This window comes from Notolepis coatsorum, assembly GCF_963971535.1.
Source record: "Notolepis coatsorum genome assembly, chromosome: 11".
Taxonomy (NCBI): Eukaryota; Metazoa; Chordata; class Actinopteri; order Aulopiformes; family Paralepididae; genus Notolepis; species Notolepis coatsorum.
In genome coordinates, this window is record NC_140175.1 from 52,395,409 (window position 1) to 52,415,257 (window position 19,849).

A 19,849-nucleotide genomic window follows, 5' to 3' on the forward strand; every position below is an offset into this window, starting at 1 on the left:
GATTCTGAATTGAATTTAAATACACACATGGACGAAGATTGCCTTCTTTCATCTTAGAAATATTGCGCGAATCTGTCCCTGGACGATGCAAAAACACTGATCCACGCTTTTGTTTTCTCTCGGCTTGATTATTTTAATGCACTTTTTTCTGGCCTGCCAAAGAAAACAACTGACAGATTACAACTTGGCTCCCGGTTGTTTTTAGGATTGATTTAAAAATTCTCTTGCTTGTTTTTAAAGCTCTTAATGGTCTGGCACCGCCCTACCTCTGTGACTGCCTACATAGATATGTTCCAAACCTCCCCCTCAGGTCCTCTAGTGCGGACCTGCTCGAGGTGCCTACAATGAAATATAAAAAATATGGCGAAGCAGCTTTTTGTTTCTATGGGCTTGAATCAATCTCCCACTACATCTAAAACAGTCAGCCTCTTTGGATAGCTTTAAAGCACAGCTCAAGACCTATTTTTACACTCTTGCTTTTAGCTGATTTTAAAATCCCTGTTGTCATTTATGCTTTTTAGCAATTTTCTAGCTATTTCTTTTTTTTGCTTTATTGTCAAATTTAATTTGTTTGCTCTGTTAAGCACTTTGAGCTGCATTCTATGTATGAAAGGTGCTATATAAATAAAGATTATTATTATTATTATTTTATTTATAGTATTTACAGTATAAAGTCTCTCTCTACCTGTCTGTCTCTCTATGTCTGGCTGTCTCACTGTGTGTGTGTGTCTCTCTCTCTCTCTCTCTCTCTCTCTCTCTCTCTCTCTCTCTCTCTCTCTCTCTCTCTCTCTCTCTCTCTCTCTCTCTCAGACACTACTGACACAGAGTTGGAGTTGTCAATGGTTCGTCACCAGCCAGAGGGTTTGGAGCAGCTGGCAGCTCAGACTCAGTTCACCAGGAAGGAGCTTCAGTCGCTCTACAGAGGATTTAAAAACGTATGTGCAGGATGTCTTCCACTATGTTTGACTCGAATGAGATATATAATCTAGCACTGCTAGATGGTCTGTACCAGAATTAAAACATCATTTAGGTGTAAATGTTCACACAGACAGTATGGCCTCATAGGCCATAAGGTGAAGCCTGAGAAGTGGCTAGAAAACGATTCTCGTTCCACCTGGGGGGACTACACAATTTTCATTCTGGGTGAAAGATATATTGGTGTAGATTTAGGAATAAAAAGTTCTCCATTTACAATCCTGCCCGTTTTGCGCAATCATAATTTTAAAGTTGGGACTAGATCTTTCCTCGCGAACATATACTTGGTCACCGCGTAGTTTTATTTGACGTAATTGGTGCAAGTTCGGTCACGTATCTTGCACTCGACCAATAGCAGCTCTCTTTGTTGCGAGGATACGGCCCTCTGGCGACAACAAATATGACATCCACAGAGTAACGTTACATCAGAAGAGGACGGAAATTGACAAAAAGCACCTTCTAAAGTTCGCAAAAAGGTTTCTAAACAATGTTATATGCATCTCACGTCCGTTCAGAAAGAACGTGTACAAGATTTTACACAGACACGGCAGTGGCGGCCCGCCCACAGGGGGCGCTGGGGCGCCGCCCCCCCTGGTAAAGAGCAGGAGAAGAAGAAAATGTTTTATTTTAATTTAAATTTTAGACCCCTAAAAATAAAATAAACATGTTTAAAATGAATAATATTTACTCATTTTAAGTATGTTTGTGTTTCAAATGCACAATAACGTTAACACTTTAGCCGTAACTCGTCATTGCCCGCCATGCTCATTCTGCCGAAGACGCCGTAACACGTCTTTGATATCAATATTTCAAAAATCTGTGATCGAAATCATATTTCTCCTCCGGGGACCTGAGATATACTGCTGATCTCCACTCAACTCTCTAACGGTTCAAGAGCGCCATCTGGTGGCCGATCGGCAGATCGGCCAACAGGAAGTGACGCGCCAAACAGGAAGTGCTCATCCATATTTTGTCCGGGCACTCGCGATCGTTAGCCGGACTCCATCTCGACACACTGGATAATCAATCGCTCGCCCTAACTCAATAAACAACGTTATTTGGACGTATATAGTATTATACAACCTGGAAATGGTTCATCTAGATCAGACCTGGGCATTGTACGGCCCGCGGGCCGCATCCGGCCCGCGGGATGCTTCTGACCGGCCCGCGAAAGATTACATGATAATAATAAAAAAAAATAAAAAATAAAAAAAAATATCTTTTTTTAATATTTTTTAATTTTTTTTTTTTTTACTTTTTTCTTTTCATGTCAACGTTCACACGCACAATATACGCTTAGGAGACATGCTCAGAAGATGTTGGTTCTCTTTGGATCCACCTACATATGTGAACAGACATTCTCATTCTCGTTTACCAAGTCCAGGTACAGATCCTCTCTCACTGATGAACATCTGGCAGCTGTGCTTCGCATCTCCACCTCAGACATGCAACCTGACTTTGATGGACTTGTTAAAGCTCAACAGAGACTGGATTTCTCACACTGAATGAAACAAAAAAGAACTGAAAAACACTAAAATGTGGAAATATAACAAGTGAAATGGGACACTTGATATTTTTTTTTCTTAAATGTTTAATATAGGCATGTAAAGTAAAAAAGGCTACAAAACTGGGACACTTTTCTTTACACAGTTCAGTGACATGTCTTGTTTATTTTTGCTATAAGATGATGTGATGTCTTTAGAAAATCCTTGTTTCAATAGTATATGAAACTCAAAATGCCCTTTGTTATTAATGTTTCACATTTTGTTTATCATTTTGGAAATAAATTCTATTTGAATAAATGATATTTTTGAAAGCTAACTTCACCTTTTAATTGCCAAATAATAACATACACTCTTACCAGGGGTCAAAACAATGCCATTTACTGCTTTTTATATAGAAATAAAATGTATATTATGCATAATTGAGTTTGGAATTTCGGCCCGGCCCCCCAACATATTTTCAGTTGCTCATTCGGCCCCCCGGGAAAAATAATTGCCCACCCCTGATCTAGATCAATATCCCATAATCGAAAACTGTCTACTCCAAGCTGATCGTCCAACGGCGCGAGGAAGATACGGTAAGATCCAGCGTTATTTTCTAACGTGTTCCATATAAACTGCTCTGATGATCATATGACCCACACTAGGTGAATGATATAACGTTGCCCACAGAATTATAAACGACCCCCCGCCCATCCGGTCATCATCAGATGATACGTAGTAACTTCTAGAAGTACCTCCAGTTGACATTTTTTATCTGGCACCGATCGCTACCAAACTGTATTTGATCATCAATATAATGCATTTGGGGCTATAAATCAAGTTCTGGAGAAAGCTGCAGAAAACGATAAAAACATACTTATACTTTAGACCATATTTTAGTATGAATATGTGAATGAAAAAGTATAACGTTGCTACACCCTGAACAATGGATATAGGACATTGAATGGGCCATAATAATGTCAATTTAGCAATAGAATTTAAAAAGTTATAGCCCTGCAAAGAAGGGGAACTTCTCCATAGACAAATAGAGCTGGCTAGGGATGGTAAATTATGAATTTAACCATGGCGATCAAAGTGTTAATATATCAAATATAAATCATTGTTTTGTGATTCACATGACGTCACTGTCTGATATGATATAGAGTACCTCTAAAGCTGGCCGAGACGTAGCGTGCACACAGTGGGCGTGCACTGGTATCATCGCAGCCAATTAAATAGGTCAAGCAAATACATTTCGCCTATCAGTGCGTTCAAATATGATGTAATATGATGTAATCTGAGCGCGTTTTTCTAGCGCTCCAAGCAAGCAGGGTCCTTCCTGCTGTGTTGTCACTCCCCCAGTCCGGAGAGTTTGCTAGCTTACTAGTAGCTACCATGGATCATGAAGGCAGGACATTACAACCTCGAATGCAGGTAAATCCCTCAAAACAAAACCGTTTGAGAGATGAACACTGGAGTGAAAGAGTTTCGACCTCATCAGCCTGATATCTCCTCAATTCAGAAACAATCAACAGACAGAAGAAGGATATACTCTGTCGTTTTCTAGCTGGTGGTACTTGTGGTGGCTAACAAGAAGCTATATGGCTAGCTGGATGCAGCTACCCATGGTATGGACTGTTACTGGAGTTTCTTTTTGAGTGGATTTAAAAAAAAAAATTGATTATGGCTTGTGGTGGACAGCTGAATATCTCGCCCCCTTCAACTCTTGTGATGGTAAGTCTATCAAGTCAAGTCAAGTCAAGAGTTTTAATTGTCACGGCATACAGGTATACAATGAAATGCGGGTGGTCTTGCCCGCAACGATGTGCAATACAGTGGTACATATAATAGAATCAAAGAAGAAAACAACATTGTGCAGTAACAGGTAGCAGGTAACATGGAGTGACATCTCGGTATCTGTACATAGTTATTTACAGAGCATGTGTGACATGCTAGTTAGCTTTGGTAGTGCAATACACTGTTCCTGTTATTCTAATTTAAAGTGTCCTTTCCTTTGGCCATAAGTGTGCGTGTGTGCGACATGAGTGTGTGCCCGCTCATGTTAAAGTGTTAAGTGGCTGCTCGTGTGTGAGCGTGCACAGTGTGCGTGTCGTGTGTGTGTTCATGTGTGCTTGTGTGTGGACAGTTCAATGTTCTGAGCACTCAATGTTCATTGTTCATGGCTCTGATGGCCTGGGGGAAGAAGCTGAGCCTAAGCCGCTCTGTCCTAGTAGCTGGGGTTCGCAGGCGTCTGCCTGACCTCAGCAGCTGAAACAGGCTGTTATTGGGGTGGTGAGGGTCTTTCATTATCCTGCAGGCTCTGGATTTGCACCTCTTGTTGTATAGAACCTGCAGGGGGGGGTAGTGCAATACCCGTGGTACGCTCGGCTGAGCGCACCACTTTCTGTAGGGCCTTCTTGTCCTGTGCCGTGCTGTTTCCATACCAGGCAGTGATGTTTCCGGTCAGGATGCTCTCTACAGCTCCTGAGTAGAAGGACTGGAGTATCTTCCCCGATACTCTGAACTTCCTTAACTGTCTCAGGTGGTAGAGACGCTGTTTTGCCTTCTTTACTACTGTGTCTATGTAACTCTTGTAACGATAGCTGGGATTCCACGTCATGCTGTGTGTGTGTGTGAGAGAGAGAGAGAGAGAGAAAGAGAGAGATAGAGGGGGATACTAATTAATTTCGCCGCGGGGGGGCATAATCACCTGGGACAATATAATGGTAACTTGTTTAAAATGACAAGATATACATCTGTGATTATTGTTGTATGGATCTGAATACGGGCGTGGAGAGAGAGAGAGAGAGAGAGAGAGAGAGAGAGAGAGAGAGAGAGAGAGAGAGAGAGAGAGACAGAGAGACAGAGAGACCTGGGCGTGCGTGTTTGTGTAGGCACTGTTGGAAACGTGGCTGCATTGACTGTGATCATATATTGATTGATGGCAATGGTGATAGTTGTACTCTACCTACTTAAATATTCATACCTTGTGGTTTCGCCGAAGCTCTGACGTGCACAGTAGGCTACTCAGTGTGTGGTTTCGCCAATGCGTGCATGCGCGTGTGTGTGTGTGACATTCTGATAACTCGCTACATGTTTGCAAAATGTTTGGTATAGCGCCCCCCCCCCCTGGAGAAGAATTCACCAGCCGCCACTGAGACACGGTGGGATAGATATACAAACTACGGTGGCTTAACCTACCAGGCCAGAATCATACCATTGCGGAGACATACAAACATTGTTTAGTGATCGATTTTGCCAATGTTCCTGGAGATGCTGGTTTTCACGCAACTTGCATTTTATTGACAAAAAGCGCCTCATACTGTATGCCATCTAGTTTTATTGTTTACAGTTATGTTTATGTAGTTCTGCTAGTTGATGTTTAAAGTACGTTAGCTTTCAGAACCAATGCTCTTCCTCCCCCAACACACTAGGTCCTATAGTGACTAGGACAATATAGCTAGCATGCACCCCTGGGGGAGGAGGGGGGGCTAACTAGATCACATACAGTATCTGAAGAAAACTAGAATGCTAGTTATGTAAACAAAAACACAGCTAAACTCTCAGGCCCCGTTTAGACGGAAACGCTAGCAGGTGAATCCGCAAAAATATTTTTGCTGATGTGCCTTTCGTTTATACGGAAACAGCGTTTTTACGGGGTGAAACCGCAAAAAAGTGAGACTACCTTCCAGGGTGGAATTCCTAGAAACGCAAAAGCTTTGCGATCTCGTCTAAACTATCAAAACGTATAAATCTGTTAAAACGATGACGAAAGGGTTGTCACCTATGGTTGTCACGGCTCTGGTCGCGCGTACTGCTTACGTCACAGGTAGCAGGTATGCACCAGTAGCCGAGACGTAAACAAAGCAAGTATGTCTGACTTATATCAACGGAGATAATAATAATAATAATGGATTGGATTTATATAGCGCTCTTCTCTGACTGACTGTTGCTCTGACTCAGAGCGCTTCACAGAGTCCATTATTCGTTCATACACAGTCATACCGGACTAGATCACCTGAAGGCTACATTGGCAGTACTTTTAACCCTTTCACTGCCACACGACAGAAGGTTAACCCTTACTATCACACAACCGGCTGTCGTGTGGCAGTGAAACGGTTAAATACACAAGAATCTGTCCCGCGGCGTGAGTGGACGGTGGACCCACTGTCTGTGAGTGACTCTGCTTTGGTGCAATCACATTCCCCATCCACAGTCTGCGAATCAGAGGCAGAGTAGGGCGGGTCTTCACAGCACGTCATGTGACATATGCGCCAATCGTGTGACAGCGGGTCTCCGTCGTTACAGTGTCGTCTGCACGGAGAATTCCACTCCAAAATGCTCGTCTAAACGTAAAATTAAAAGTGAAACCGCAAGATGACTTTTGCGGTTTCTGTTCACAAAACGCTCGTCTAAACGGGGCCTCAGTCTCTCAGCACAGCATCAAATAGTCTATTTTTCATATTAGTGTAGCTAGGCTTAGGTGTCATCATCCCTTGGCACCAATCAATGTGTGTTCAGCACTATATACTATATACGATTACTATATACAGTTCTAAAAAGTGTGCAGTGCAATACGATAATTTTAGCTTAGAATAAAATAAGAATAAAGATTACTATACAGTTCTAAAAAAAAGTGTGCAGTGCAGATCAGGATGTAGATATTCTAAAGAGTGAGGTTGTACACATAAAAAAAGTTCAGTGGATAGTATAATGAGAAAAAGAATAGACCCACACACTTTTTTATCAAGATAGTTAATCAATCAAAACACTACACCATCCCCTTCATTTGGAATAATGTCAAAACATTTACAAATCAATAAGTTACTCATTAACCTTTTTATTTTCCATTTAAAAACAAAATAGAATGCAGGTACAAAAATACAAACAAATCACACTACCTACTGTATAACCCTAATCCCCTCGCCCTATACATCCCAACCCCAGTCCACACCCTCATCCACCACCCAACCCCTCATCCACCACCACACTTCCCAGGCAACACTGATGTTAATCATCCTCACCACTGTCGTCTGAGTCATCATCCCATGTAGCCCTATATCCTGAGTTCCCTTAGAAACATTTGCACAGTTTTGGCATTGACAAAGATCTGTACATGGCAGCTTTGCAGACACACAGGAACAACTTCTTTTCTCACATTTGAGTTGCCTAATTTAACTGAGAACTGTAAGTCACAGTAACCAAACATATTTGAGTTGCCTTAACTGAGACCTGTAAGTCACAGTAACTGAACATATTTGAGTTGCCTTAACTGAGACCTGTAAGTCACAGTAACAGAACATATTTGAGTTGCCTTAACTGAGAACTGTAAGTCAATTGATTGCCTCAACTTTTTAAAGTGCTGGAAACTTATTAGGGTTTACAGTGCATGAAAGGCACTTGTAGAGTCACAACCCCAATAGATCCCAATAAGTGCTGAACCCACATTGGTGCCAAGGGCTGATGACACCTAAGCCTAGCTACACTAATATCAAAAATAGACTATTTGATTATGTGCTGATAGACAGGCATAATACTGTATGCCATAGTTAGCCCTCCTCCCCCTCCCTCAGGGGTGCATGCTAGCTCTATTGTCCAAAAAATGGAGTAGGGACCGCACTCGAGGAAAATCGTTGTTTTAATTTTAATTTTAATTTTTATATGCACAAGTTGTATAACGCACAAAACTTTTGAATGAACACTGATGAAGGCCGGATGGCTGAAAACGTTTTGTGCGTTATACAACTTGTGCATATAAAAATAAAAACAACGATTTTCCTCGAGTGCAGTCCCTATTCCAGGGCTCGAGACTAACGATGTCCCGTCGTCCCGGGGACAATCAAATATTGATTTGGGACGAACAGAAATCTTTTTTGGGACGCAAACGGGACAGAGAGGATTTTATTTCTTTCACAGGAAATGTCAATTAGCCGAATGTCAGTGCGCGTATATATATATATATGAATTATTCTACGTTAATAAAACATACCTGGTGATCAACTACAGTTTGCTGTAAACATTATGATATGTGTGTAGTGTTCTGATAACGACGGCTGCAGCGGGAGCTGGCTCATGCTGGATTTGCGAATAGCATGCAGCTGCAGAGCCGCAGAGCCAGGGGCGCTTTCAGGTCCGGTCACAGGCCCGCTCAACAGCGCCCCCCACCCAACGGCTGAATTGCCAATGGCTGAATTGGAGTATTGCACAGACACATTCAATGGAAAAGCAGAGCACTACGAGCTCTGGGAAGAGCGCATGCTATGCTGCATGCACGGTGCGGGACTGAAGGAGACGATCCTGGCAGCCCCCACGGGAGACCTGACGGCGGAAGAGCAAGCCCTGGACGACCAGCATAACGCAGACGCGTACTGTGAGTTAGCGCCACTGCTCGACGACACCAGCTTGGGGCTGATAGCAATACTCCAATTCAGCCATTGGCAATTCAGCCGTTGGGTGGGGGGCGCTGTTGAGCGGGCCTGTGACCGGACCTGAAAGCGCCCCTGGCTCTGCGGCTCTGCAGTTGCATACTATTGGGATTCGTTGGGAGCAGCACAGAGTCTCGACTCAGGACTTATTTTATTTGATTTTAGCAGCAGTTATCAATATCGACCAGGAGGACAGCGCGATCTAAGGGACATGTTTCATTACTAGTCAAGTGTCATTACTTTAGTTTATCAAAGGTGGAATCTCTGGACGCAATTACATTATATAGTTTAAAGCTAAACTACGTTTTTCTTTCTTGTTAGAAGAGGGATAACTTATTCAGTTAGATTTGATTTGATCTTTATTTATCTCTAACATTTTCAACCATAAACACACACATTTGTAATAACAAAAAAAACTAAAACGAAATAAAATACAAATACATTTAAATATATTTTCCTATGGAAAGAATAATCAACATGGCTCCAATTGGTTGACTATAACAGCACCGTGACCAAATATCCCTATACTAGCACCTTGTTAAACACTTTTCTTTATATATATATATTTATTTATTTTTGATCATAATTATTCTTGTGAAATCTTTCCACCTGGGAGCCTTTTGACTAAATCAATTTATTCTCCCCTTCTCTGAATGGTGTTTCTTATGGCAATAACAACTATAGACGACAAAACCAAAGTAAAGAAACAACATTTGATTTTTGGGACGGTTACATTCACTTTGGGACGGTTAAAATTGTATTTCGGGACGGTTCTGGGACGGTGGTGAAAAAAGTTAGTCTGGAGCCCTGCCCTATTCCATTTTTTGTAACTTAATTAATGTTGGACTACGCACCTGTCTGAGCGCAGTGGTTACCCTTTTTCTACTTAAAATAGCTCTATTATCCTATAGTCACTATATGACCTAGTGTGTGTGGGGGGAGGAAGAGGTGAGGGTAACACAAGCATTGGTTCTGAAAGCTAACGTACTTTAAACATCAACTAGCAGAGCTACATAAACATAACTGTAAACAATAAAACTAGATGGCATACAGTATGAGGCGCTTTTTGTCGATAAAACGCAAGTTGCGTGAAAACCAGCATCTCCAGGAACATTGGCAAAATCGATCTCTAAACAATGTTTGTATGTCTCCGCAATGTTATGATTCTGGCCTGGTAGGTTAAGCCAGGGGTTCCCAAACTTTTCAGGCCGCGACCCCCAAATAACGGTGTCAGTGAGCCACGACCCCCACTATTATAGGAGAAAAAAAATAAAAAATAAAATAAAATAATAATAATATATATATAATTTATATATCTTTTTTTTTCTTCATAAATGGAAATGTATGGTTGAAACATACAAACGCACACACACTAATAAGCATTGGAGGCTTTTAACCAGGGCCGGACTGGGGAAATCATTCAGGCCAGGAAATATAGTGCAAAATATAGCCCCAGTCAGGCCACTTTTTAAGCAGGGGGTCTGGGGGTCCCCCACCAGGATTTTTTTTGTTACAAAGACTTAATTTCCTGCATTCTGGTGCAGGAATTTTTTTATTTGTACCCTTTAAATGCCAGTGTTTGTGATGGCATCACAAATTATTGTTAAAAAACAAGCTAGCATATGTATGATTAGCAACAACACAGATTTTTATGGATTTTCAGTTTTTTTGTAATTGATACAATCTTTTATTCAACTTCAGAGAGAGAGAGAGAGAGAGAGAGAGAGAGAGAGAGAGAGAGAGAGAGAGAGAGAGAGAGAGAGAGAGAGAGAGAGAGAGAGAGAGAGAGATAGTTCTCCAACTTGTGTGAGTTGCAGTGATCTCCTGGTTGTTCCCCACCTAGGTTATCTAACTATTGCGCTGGTGCAACTAGAAACACTGGCCTGGCCTGCTTCTAAGTTCAGTGGCCTGACTGCATTAAAAAAAATATATATGATATTTTTTTTTTTTTTGGATTTTTTTTTTTTTTTTTTATCATCTGGTGTTACGACCCTGGCTCAAGGCCCGCAACCTATGTGCAAAACCGACACCAAAACCTGTGTATTAACTCAAGTGCTACTATATTAAGGAATTACTAGTGTAAGCTAAAAGGATAAGGACTGGAAGAACGTGACAATCTATCTGGTAACCCACACTCTTCTAAACACAGACCCTGCATGTGTGTGTGCCTGGCTGGTTTTAAACCTCCCAGCAGGTAACCAATCAGCACTAATTAACTAAGTGGCAGCCCTCACCTACATGCCCCGTGACACAGAGTGATCAGGCCTCTAGTACATAACATCTGGCGACCCCCCCAAAGTTGCGACCCCGACTTTGGGAACCCCTGGGTTAAGCCACCGCTCTACGCAGTTTCTATATCTATCCCACCATGTCTGTGTAATATCTTGTACACGTTCTTTCTGAACGGACGTGAGATGCATATAAAATTGTTTAGAAACCTTTTTGCAAACCTTTTGTCCATTTCCGTCCTCTTCTGATGTAACATTACTCTGTGGATGTCATATTTGTTGTCGCCCGTGGGCCGTATCCTCGCAACAAAGAGAGCTGCTATTGGTTGAGCGCAAGATACGTGACCGAACTCGCACCAATTACGTCAAATAAAACTATGCAGTGACCAAGTATCCATTCGCGAGGAAAGATCTAATCCCGACATTAAAATTACGATTGCGCAAAACTGGCAGGATTGTAAAGATTTATTCCTAAATCTTATATCTTTCACCCAGAGTGAAAAGTGCGTAGTCCGTCGAGGTGGGAACGGGATGAAACGATACAGCCTTCACCTTAGGCCTATCATAAAGTCAGAGCCCCATTCATTGTCTACTAGTGCAGTGCCTGGTCAATGACCATTTGGAACGCTCAGAGTGGGCCAATTGGTTGGACCCCGGAAGTGCTGCTTGCAGCATTGTGGACACCCACGTAGGGGTGGACGGTATAAACGGTATACGGTATAAACGGTATGAATTTGCTCTACGGTATGGATTTTGCCTATACCGTGTAACCGGTAGTGCAGCTCTAAAATAGCAATGACGTCATGTAACCACAGCGCGACTATTTCACTCGCATTTGCCCCTAAAAATAGATAGAATTAGTCATAGATAATAGATATGTGCGAACTGGAAAAAGTTATTTAGGAGGCTTCGCGCAGTGCCAGCCCCTCCCGCACGCATGTAAACACGGGTCTACTAGTAGTCTAGTGGGACGGGACGTCTCCCTGAGCTAACGTTAGCTTAGCTACCGTTACAAAATGACCCAGTCAACTATTCACTTTTAGTTTAATACATGATGAGGCATTGTCTAACCGAACGGTATCTAGTCGGCCAGCTACCGATAGCTCCTGACATCAACAAACGCTCCATCAAGTCTAGTAGAGAGTAGACGTGTATGATGTAAATGTAAATGTGATAGCTCCGTTAGCCGTTAGCTCACGTTAACGCTAGTTAGTTCACCGTTCAAAACGAAATGTCCCATTGAACTAAATAATTCACTGAGGCGTTGTATTAACGTTATATATCCGGCTAGCAGTAGCTACAGATAGCTCCTGATATCAATGTCTTATAACACTGATTCGATGCGTATTCGAGCTGAGGGCTTGCTGAGCACAGTTAAGTAACGTTATGCCAATAGGGTCCAGGTGCAGCGCCGGAGAATCCTGGCCGTAGCTCTGCTCGAGGCTACTCGAGTATAGGTCCAGATGCAGCTCTGGAGAATCCTGGCCGTAGCTGGAGGCTACTAGAGTACACACAGACAGTGGAGCTTGTTGCGTGGTGGCGATGTCTCGCAGATAATACAAGTACAAGTCTAATTATATAATATATATATTTTATAAAAAAAAAAAAAAAAAATTATATAAAATAAAATAAAAATTTTTTATCAAAAACGATGATACCGTGATATATACCGTTACCGTCTATGCTTCAGATTATACCGTGATATAAATTTTAGACCATACCGTCCACCCCTACACCCACGGTATGGCTGCTTGCAGCATTCTCAAGAACCACTCATCTGATCAACTTCACACTCGACACTGCCCTCCCATGGGTCCTCAGCAATACACCCACCAAATGTAAATATAAAGTTCATTGTTATAGCATCACCATCTGACCAAATCGCACCAAATTCAACACTGCACTCCCATGGATCTTCAGCAATGCACCTGCCAAGATTGAAGTTGATTGGATGAACAGTTCTAAAGATATGTTAAGGAAAGTCATGTACTATGGTGCCACCATCTGGCCAAATTGCCTTCAAAAAGTTTTTTCACCAACTAGCCTTGTTAAATAAGAATGTGTTGTTATTCAGATAGCCTGGTTAACCTTGTTCATTTATGTTCTTCATCAACATGGTTATATAAGAATGTGTTCTTTAGTACACCGTCTTGGTTAAATAATGGCTTAAACAATGAGACGTTCTTCCTCCAGGAGTGTCCCAGTGGGCTGGTGGATGAAGAAACCTTCAAAACCATTTACTCCCAGTTCTTTCCACAGGGTGGTAAGTACTGTACAATATCTGGTACTAATATAACAAGAACACAAAGTGGCATAGATGTGGAGTATTGAACTGGTCCTACACAAAATTCAATGTATGTAAGTCACCACTGGGGGTAGAGAGGCTAACTGTGAGTAAATGAATGAATTATTGAATGTGAGTGATTGACATTGCTGGTCTATGAGGTGCTTCACGTCTAATAAAAAGCAATACCACTAAATTGATTATGTTCAGAACGTGTTAGCAAGCTAGCTGCCATTTGGCCAAGATGGCGCTTCTACGTCCGGCTGCCTCTCTGTGTGCTCAGACGAGACTGTGCTTAATATTTATAGTTTTAAGAGTTTTGTTTGTACCAACTGTTGGTGCATTTAATGTGTATGACAGTCAGTCACTCATCGACATTGGATTAAGAAAAACGTACCAACTGGATTGCTCTCTGGATCGGCTTGCTGAACAACAACAATGGCCTGCTGAGATCTTGAGTAGAACAGGACCAGACATCGGCCAACGCAAGGAAGGGGGGAGACGGCGAGGAAGGAGAGCAGACGTCCAAAACAGACTGAGATGCAGGAGGCACAAAACACCATTGCCCAGCATATTGTTGGCCAATGTGCAATCAATCGAAAATAAACTGGACGACATCAGAGCAAGGATTCAATTCCAAAGAGACATTAGGGACTGTAATGTTCTCTGCTTCACCGATTTGATACCGGACGTCGCAAACCACACCATCCAACCAGCCGACCACTTTTTCATTCACCGAAAAGATCGCACGGAGGAAGAATCCGGAAAGAAACGGGGGGGTGGAATAGCCTTCATGATTAACAACAACTGGTGTGATCCAGGCAACCTGAAGGAGCTTTCGAACCACTGCTCCCAAACCTGGAGTACATAGCCATAAAGTGCCGACCATTCTTTCTCCCGAGAGAATTAACGTCTGTCATTTTGATTGGAGTGTATATTCCCCCCCACGCAAACACTGGAGTGGCACTTTCAGTTCCTCACGACGAGGTAAACAAACTCCAAACAGCTAACGTTGATGCTGCTATTGTGGTTGCGGGTGATTTTAATAGCGCTAATCTGAGAAAAGTGTTGCCAAATTTCTATCAGCATGTGACTTGTTCCACCAGAGGCGGGAATATCCTAGACCATTGCTACTCGCAATTTAAGAACGGGTACATGTCTCAGGCTGCTAGTGCTTTCTACCGCAGTATAAACTAAGTCTCAAGTGCGCCCTTGTAGTAACGCGAGAGGTTAAGCGCTGGACTGTAGAGTCAGAGGAGACGCTCCAGGCTGCACTTGAATGTACAGAATGGAGTGTGTTCCGCGACAACACAGACAATATTAATGACTACACGGAAACAGTGCTAGACTTTGTTTGTACTTTGGTAGAAGAAACAATCCCCTCTACCACAATTAGAGTTTACCCAAACCAAAATCCCTGGGTAGACAAATCCGTCCGTGAGGCTCTGAAAGCGCGCACCTCAGCATACAGCGGCGAGATACAACGTAAGGAGGACAGTAATAGAGGCAAAACGGCGCTACAGGGATAAAATTGAACTTCAGTATGAACAGGCTGACTCTAGAGCAGGGGTCTCAAACTCAATTTACCTGGGGGCCGCTGGAGGTAGAGTCTGGGTGAGGCTGGGCCGCATCAAATATTCCACACAAAAAGGGTTTCAAGTATTTTTTTTTTTTTTATGGAAATGTATGGTTGAAACATGCAAACGTTCAAACGCACAGACACTAATAAGCATTGGAGGCTTTTAACCAGGGCCAGAGTGGGGAAATCATTCAGGCCAGGAAATATAGTGCGAAATATAGCCCCAGTCAGGCCACTTTTTAAGCTGGGGGTCCCCCAGGAGATTTTGTGTTACAAAGACTTAATTTCCTGCATTCTGGTGCAGGACATTTTTTTATTTGTACCCTTTAAATGCCAGTGTTTGTGATGACATGACAGAAGAAAAAAAAATGAAAAAAGTGATTTTATTTATTTTTATTTTTTTAAATCATCTGGGGGGCCGCAAATGATCATCCAGCGGGCCGCAATTGGCCTGCGGGCCGCGAGTTTGAGACCCCTGCTCTAGAGGTATGTGGCAGGGCCTCAGAACGATGACAGATTACAAAGGCACCTCCCTCAAGCTGAACAGTGACATCTCATTGGCAAATTATCTCAATACCTTCTATGCGAGGTTTGAGGCTGTGAATAACAACACCAGCCTACAAACCACTGCAATGGAGGGGGGGCACTGCCGATGGAGACTCAGTGTTCAGGATAACAGAACATGAGGTGAGGAGGACCTTTAAAAAAGTGAATATCAGGAAGGCAGCAGGACCGGACGCGTGAACACTTAAGGCAACGCACTTGTGCTTCCGCGTTTCTCTGATTGGCCAGCGGCCTCCTTCGTGAATACCAGCCGCTCTACGCTTGTTCCCTACGCCGGAGGCGTGAGCCTCCAACGAGTGACGCGTCTCTCTTCTCAAACGCCAAGCGAGGCTGCTCGCGGAAATAGGCTGCTCGCGGAAATGTAATGTTATGTTTGAATCAACTACCAGATTCACTCATAACGTTATTTCGTGTGACAACACAGCCCAGCTGTCAGAAACTGTACATTGTAACATTATATAACGCAATTATATAATGCATATATTGCACGTTGTAATGTAGTTAATCAATCAATCATGTAACCTACTGTACCTGTGCTTTTACTGTACCTCTGCTTTGGCCTACAGCACAGCAGGTAATGTAGTTAATCAGTCAGCAGCCTCCACTGATGTACAGTGATTCAAACCCCCTCAATGTGCAGTTTCTGACAGCTGTGCTGTGTTGTCACGCGAAATAACGTTATGAATAAAAACGCGAAATAACATTATATAACGTTGCGTTATATAACATTACAATGTACAGTTTTTGACAGCTGGGCTGTGTTGTCACGCGAAATAACGTTATGAGTGAATCTGGTAGTTGTTTTGATAAATATGTTTTGATAAATGCGTATTCTGCGGATTCGAACATAACATTACATTTCCGCGAGCAGCCTATTTCCACGAGCAGCCTCGCTTGGCGTTTGAGTGCCGTCAAAACGAAAATGCGCATGCGCGCGTTGCCGGCGTAGGGGGAAAACGAGCCGTAGCGTCACGTGGGGTCAGTTGGCCAATCAGAGAAACGCGGAAGCACAAGTGCGTTGCCTTAAGTGTTCACGCGGACCGGACGGTATCCCCGGCCGCGTCCTAAAAGTCTGTGCTGACTAACTGGCCCCGGTATTCACTGACATATTTAACCTGTCCTTAGAACAGGCTGTCATCCCCACCTGTCTGAAGAAGTCCACCATTATCCCTGTACCCAAAAAATCCAAGCCTGCTTGCCTCAACGACTACCGCCCTGTAGCTCTCACCTCCATAGCCATGTGCTTTGAGAAGCTAGTGAAGGGCTACATCTGTTCCTTCCTCCCCATCAACCTGGACCACCTGCAATTTGCATATCACCCCAACAGGTCCACGGAGGACGCCATAGCCCATGTACTGCACACAGCAGCATCACACCTGGACAAGAGGCAGGGGAACTATGTGAGAATGCTATTCATCGACTACAGCTCAGCATTCAATACCATAGTCCCCTCCAAACTCAGGGACCTGGGCTTGAACTATGACCTCTGCCAGTGGGTCTTGGACTTCCTGACGGGCAGACCCCAGGTGGTGAGAGCAGGCAACTGCACCTCCTCATCCATCACTCTCAACATAGGGGCCCCCCAGGGCTGTGTTCTGAGTCCCCTTCTCTACTCCCTGTACACACATGACTGTGTGGCACAGCGGAACAACAACACAATCATCAAATTTGCTGACGACACAGTAGTGGTGGGCCTGATCTCTGCAAACGACGAGAGGGCCTACCTGGAAGAGGTAAAGGTTCTAGCGGGATGGTGTCAAGAGAACAGCCTCTCCCTGAACGTCAGCAAAACAAAAGAGATGATTGTGGACTTTCGGAGGTCGTGGGTCAGGGACTACAGCCCCCTCAGCATCGACGGGGCACTGGTTGAGAGAGTGAACAGTTTTAAGTACCTCGGAGTCCACATATCCGAGGACTTGACATGGACCACACACATTGACAGTGTTATCAAGAAGGCACGGCAACGCCTCTACTTCCTTAGGCACCTAAGGAAGTTCCAAGTGAGTCAGAAGATCCTTAAGAACTTCTACTCATGCACAATAGAGAGCATCCTGACGGGCAATATCACCTCCTGGTTTGGGAATAGCACTGCACAAGACTGTAGCAGACTACAGAGAGTGGCCCGTTCAGCCGAACGCACAATTGGAGGGGGGCTTCCCACTCTCCAAGACATTTACAACAAGCGCTGCATGGGTAAGGCTAAGAGAATAATCAAAGACCCCAGCCACCCAAACAACTGCCTCTTTGAACTGCTGCGGTCAGGCAAGCGATACCGGAGTCTCATGGCAAGCACAGAGCGCCTCAGAAGGAGCTTCTATCCCCAGGCCATCAGGATGCTCAATGAACAATAACACTATGTAACAAACCATCAAATACACCCACAGCACACACATCCACACGTACACACTCACTTTAAATAAACAACTCACTGTAGCACCCACTTTACTCACTTTAGACACTTAACACACTTTATATTATTGGTAAGAGATTTGCACATCATCTCATACCTCATTGCACCTCACCACCACAAGGTGGCACCACAAACTAAGCTATTGTATATTGTTGAAACTCAGTTACCTTCTCTACTGCATTGTATACTGTATATGTATATTGAAAATGTTTGTTTTGTTTACACTTGTTTACGTACTTGACTTTCTATTTTATACTTATATTATACTTATTTTATACTATCTTTTTATTTTATCTAGCACACTCTCAGGAGCAAAACAGAAAGAAGCATTTCATACAAAGTATTCTGTATTTCTGTATGACAACTAATAAAGAAACTTGAACTTGAAACTATTGGTTTTTTCTCTGGGCTTAGTTGCAGATTCAGATTATCTCTAGTCTACTTGTACAGAGAGCATTTTGGTTCCTCCACCTTACAGCAACACTTGCACCTATTTAGAATACAATAGAATAAAATACATCAAATAAAGTGTATGGTGCAGTGTGTGCAGTGTGTGCAGTGTGCGACGTGCAGTGTGTGGTGCAGTGTGTGCAGTGTGCATGCATGCAGTGTGTGTACAGTGTGCGTGCAGTGTGTGCAGTGTGGTGCAGTGTGCAGTGTGTGGTGCAGTGTGTGCAGTGTGCGTGTAGTGTGTGGTGCAGTGTGTGCAGTGTGCGTGCAGTGTGTGCAGTGTGCGTGCAGTGTGTGCAGTGTGTGGTGCAGTGTGTGGTGCAGTGAGTGCAGTGTGGTGCAGTGTGGAGTGCAGCATGTGTGTGTGCAGTAGATGTCCATATATGCATGTGAATGAATGAATGAATGAAAACTTTATTTAACAGATTGCAGAATGGGTACAATACAGTACGGCTCAATACATACAATTGTTAAGGGGATGCAGACCTGAGAAAGACATTTGTCTTGTTTCCATCAGGGTCCCCCATTTTCAATTCATATAGACATTTATGACATACACAATGTGTTTGATTGTTCTCATGTCTTTGTGTTAGTTTTGTGTGCGTGTGTGTGTGTGTGTGTGTGTGTGTGTGTGTGTGTGTGTGTGTGTGTGTGTGTGTGTGTGTGTGTGTGTGTGTGTGTGTGTGTGTGTGTGTGTGTGTGTGTGTGTGTGTGTGTGTGTGTGTGTGTGTGTGTGTGTGTGTGTGTGTGTGTGTGTGTGCGTGCGTGCGTGCGTGCGTGCGTGCGTGCGTGCGTGCGTGCGTGCGTGCGTGCGTGTGAGTGAGTGAGTGAGTGAGTGCGTGAGTGTGAGTGGTGGGCAGTCAGGTAGCAGGTCTGCAGAGGGCCCCTTAGGGGTCCTGGTTCCTATTGGCCCTTGGATTCTTAATCCATCCCTGCTGGGGCCTGCTCAGTTGCATGATTGATTGATTGAAAACTTTATTAACAGATTGCAGAATGGGTACAATACAGTACGGCTCAATACAAAACAACTGCTAAGAGGATGCAGACCAGAAAAAGACTTTCATCTTGTTTACATCGGGGTCCCCCATTTTCAATTCATCAGGACGTTTATGACATACAAGACATACAGATATACAGAACTGTGTAGTAAAAAGAGATCATAAAAAATATATACATCCGAAGGGGAAGAAACTGTACATTGGTGTGGGGGGGGGATTTGGACATTTATAGGGGCTAGTTTCTAATTGCAGCCACCCGTAGGTGCTCTTCATGCATGATACTCCTTCAACCATGGTTTCTCCTCAGATGCAACCACCTACGCACATTTCCTGTTCAACGCATTTGACATGGACAGGAGCGGCTCCATCCGGTTTGAGGTAAGAGGCCACATCCCCTGGCCACACACCCTGGCCACACCTCCTGGCCACACCTCCTGGCCACACCCCCTGCC

General features: G+C 43.5%; 1 protein-coding gene across 1 annotated transcript in view; it reads left to right on the forward strand.

The window, feature by feature from the left end:
* LOC311236610 (calsenilin-like) overlaps positions 1–19,849 on the forward strand; it is a gene marked incomplete at its 3' end in the record, with an annotated part of 88,454 nt that overhangs the window by 64,340 nt on the left and 4,265 nt on the right. The window contains exons 2-4 of the mRNA XM_084324303.1: positions 811–935; positions 13,306–13,375; positions 19,705–19,775. Coding sequence (XP_084180429.1) covers positions 811–935; positions 13,306–13,375; positions 19,705–19,775 — 266 coding nt within the window. The remainder of the gene's footprint in view (positions 1–810; positions 936–13,305; positions 13,376–19,704; positions 19,776–19,849) is intronic.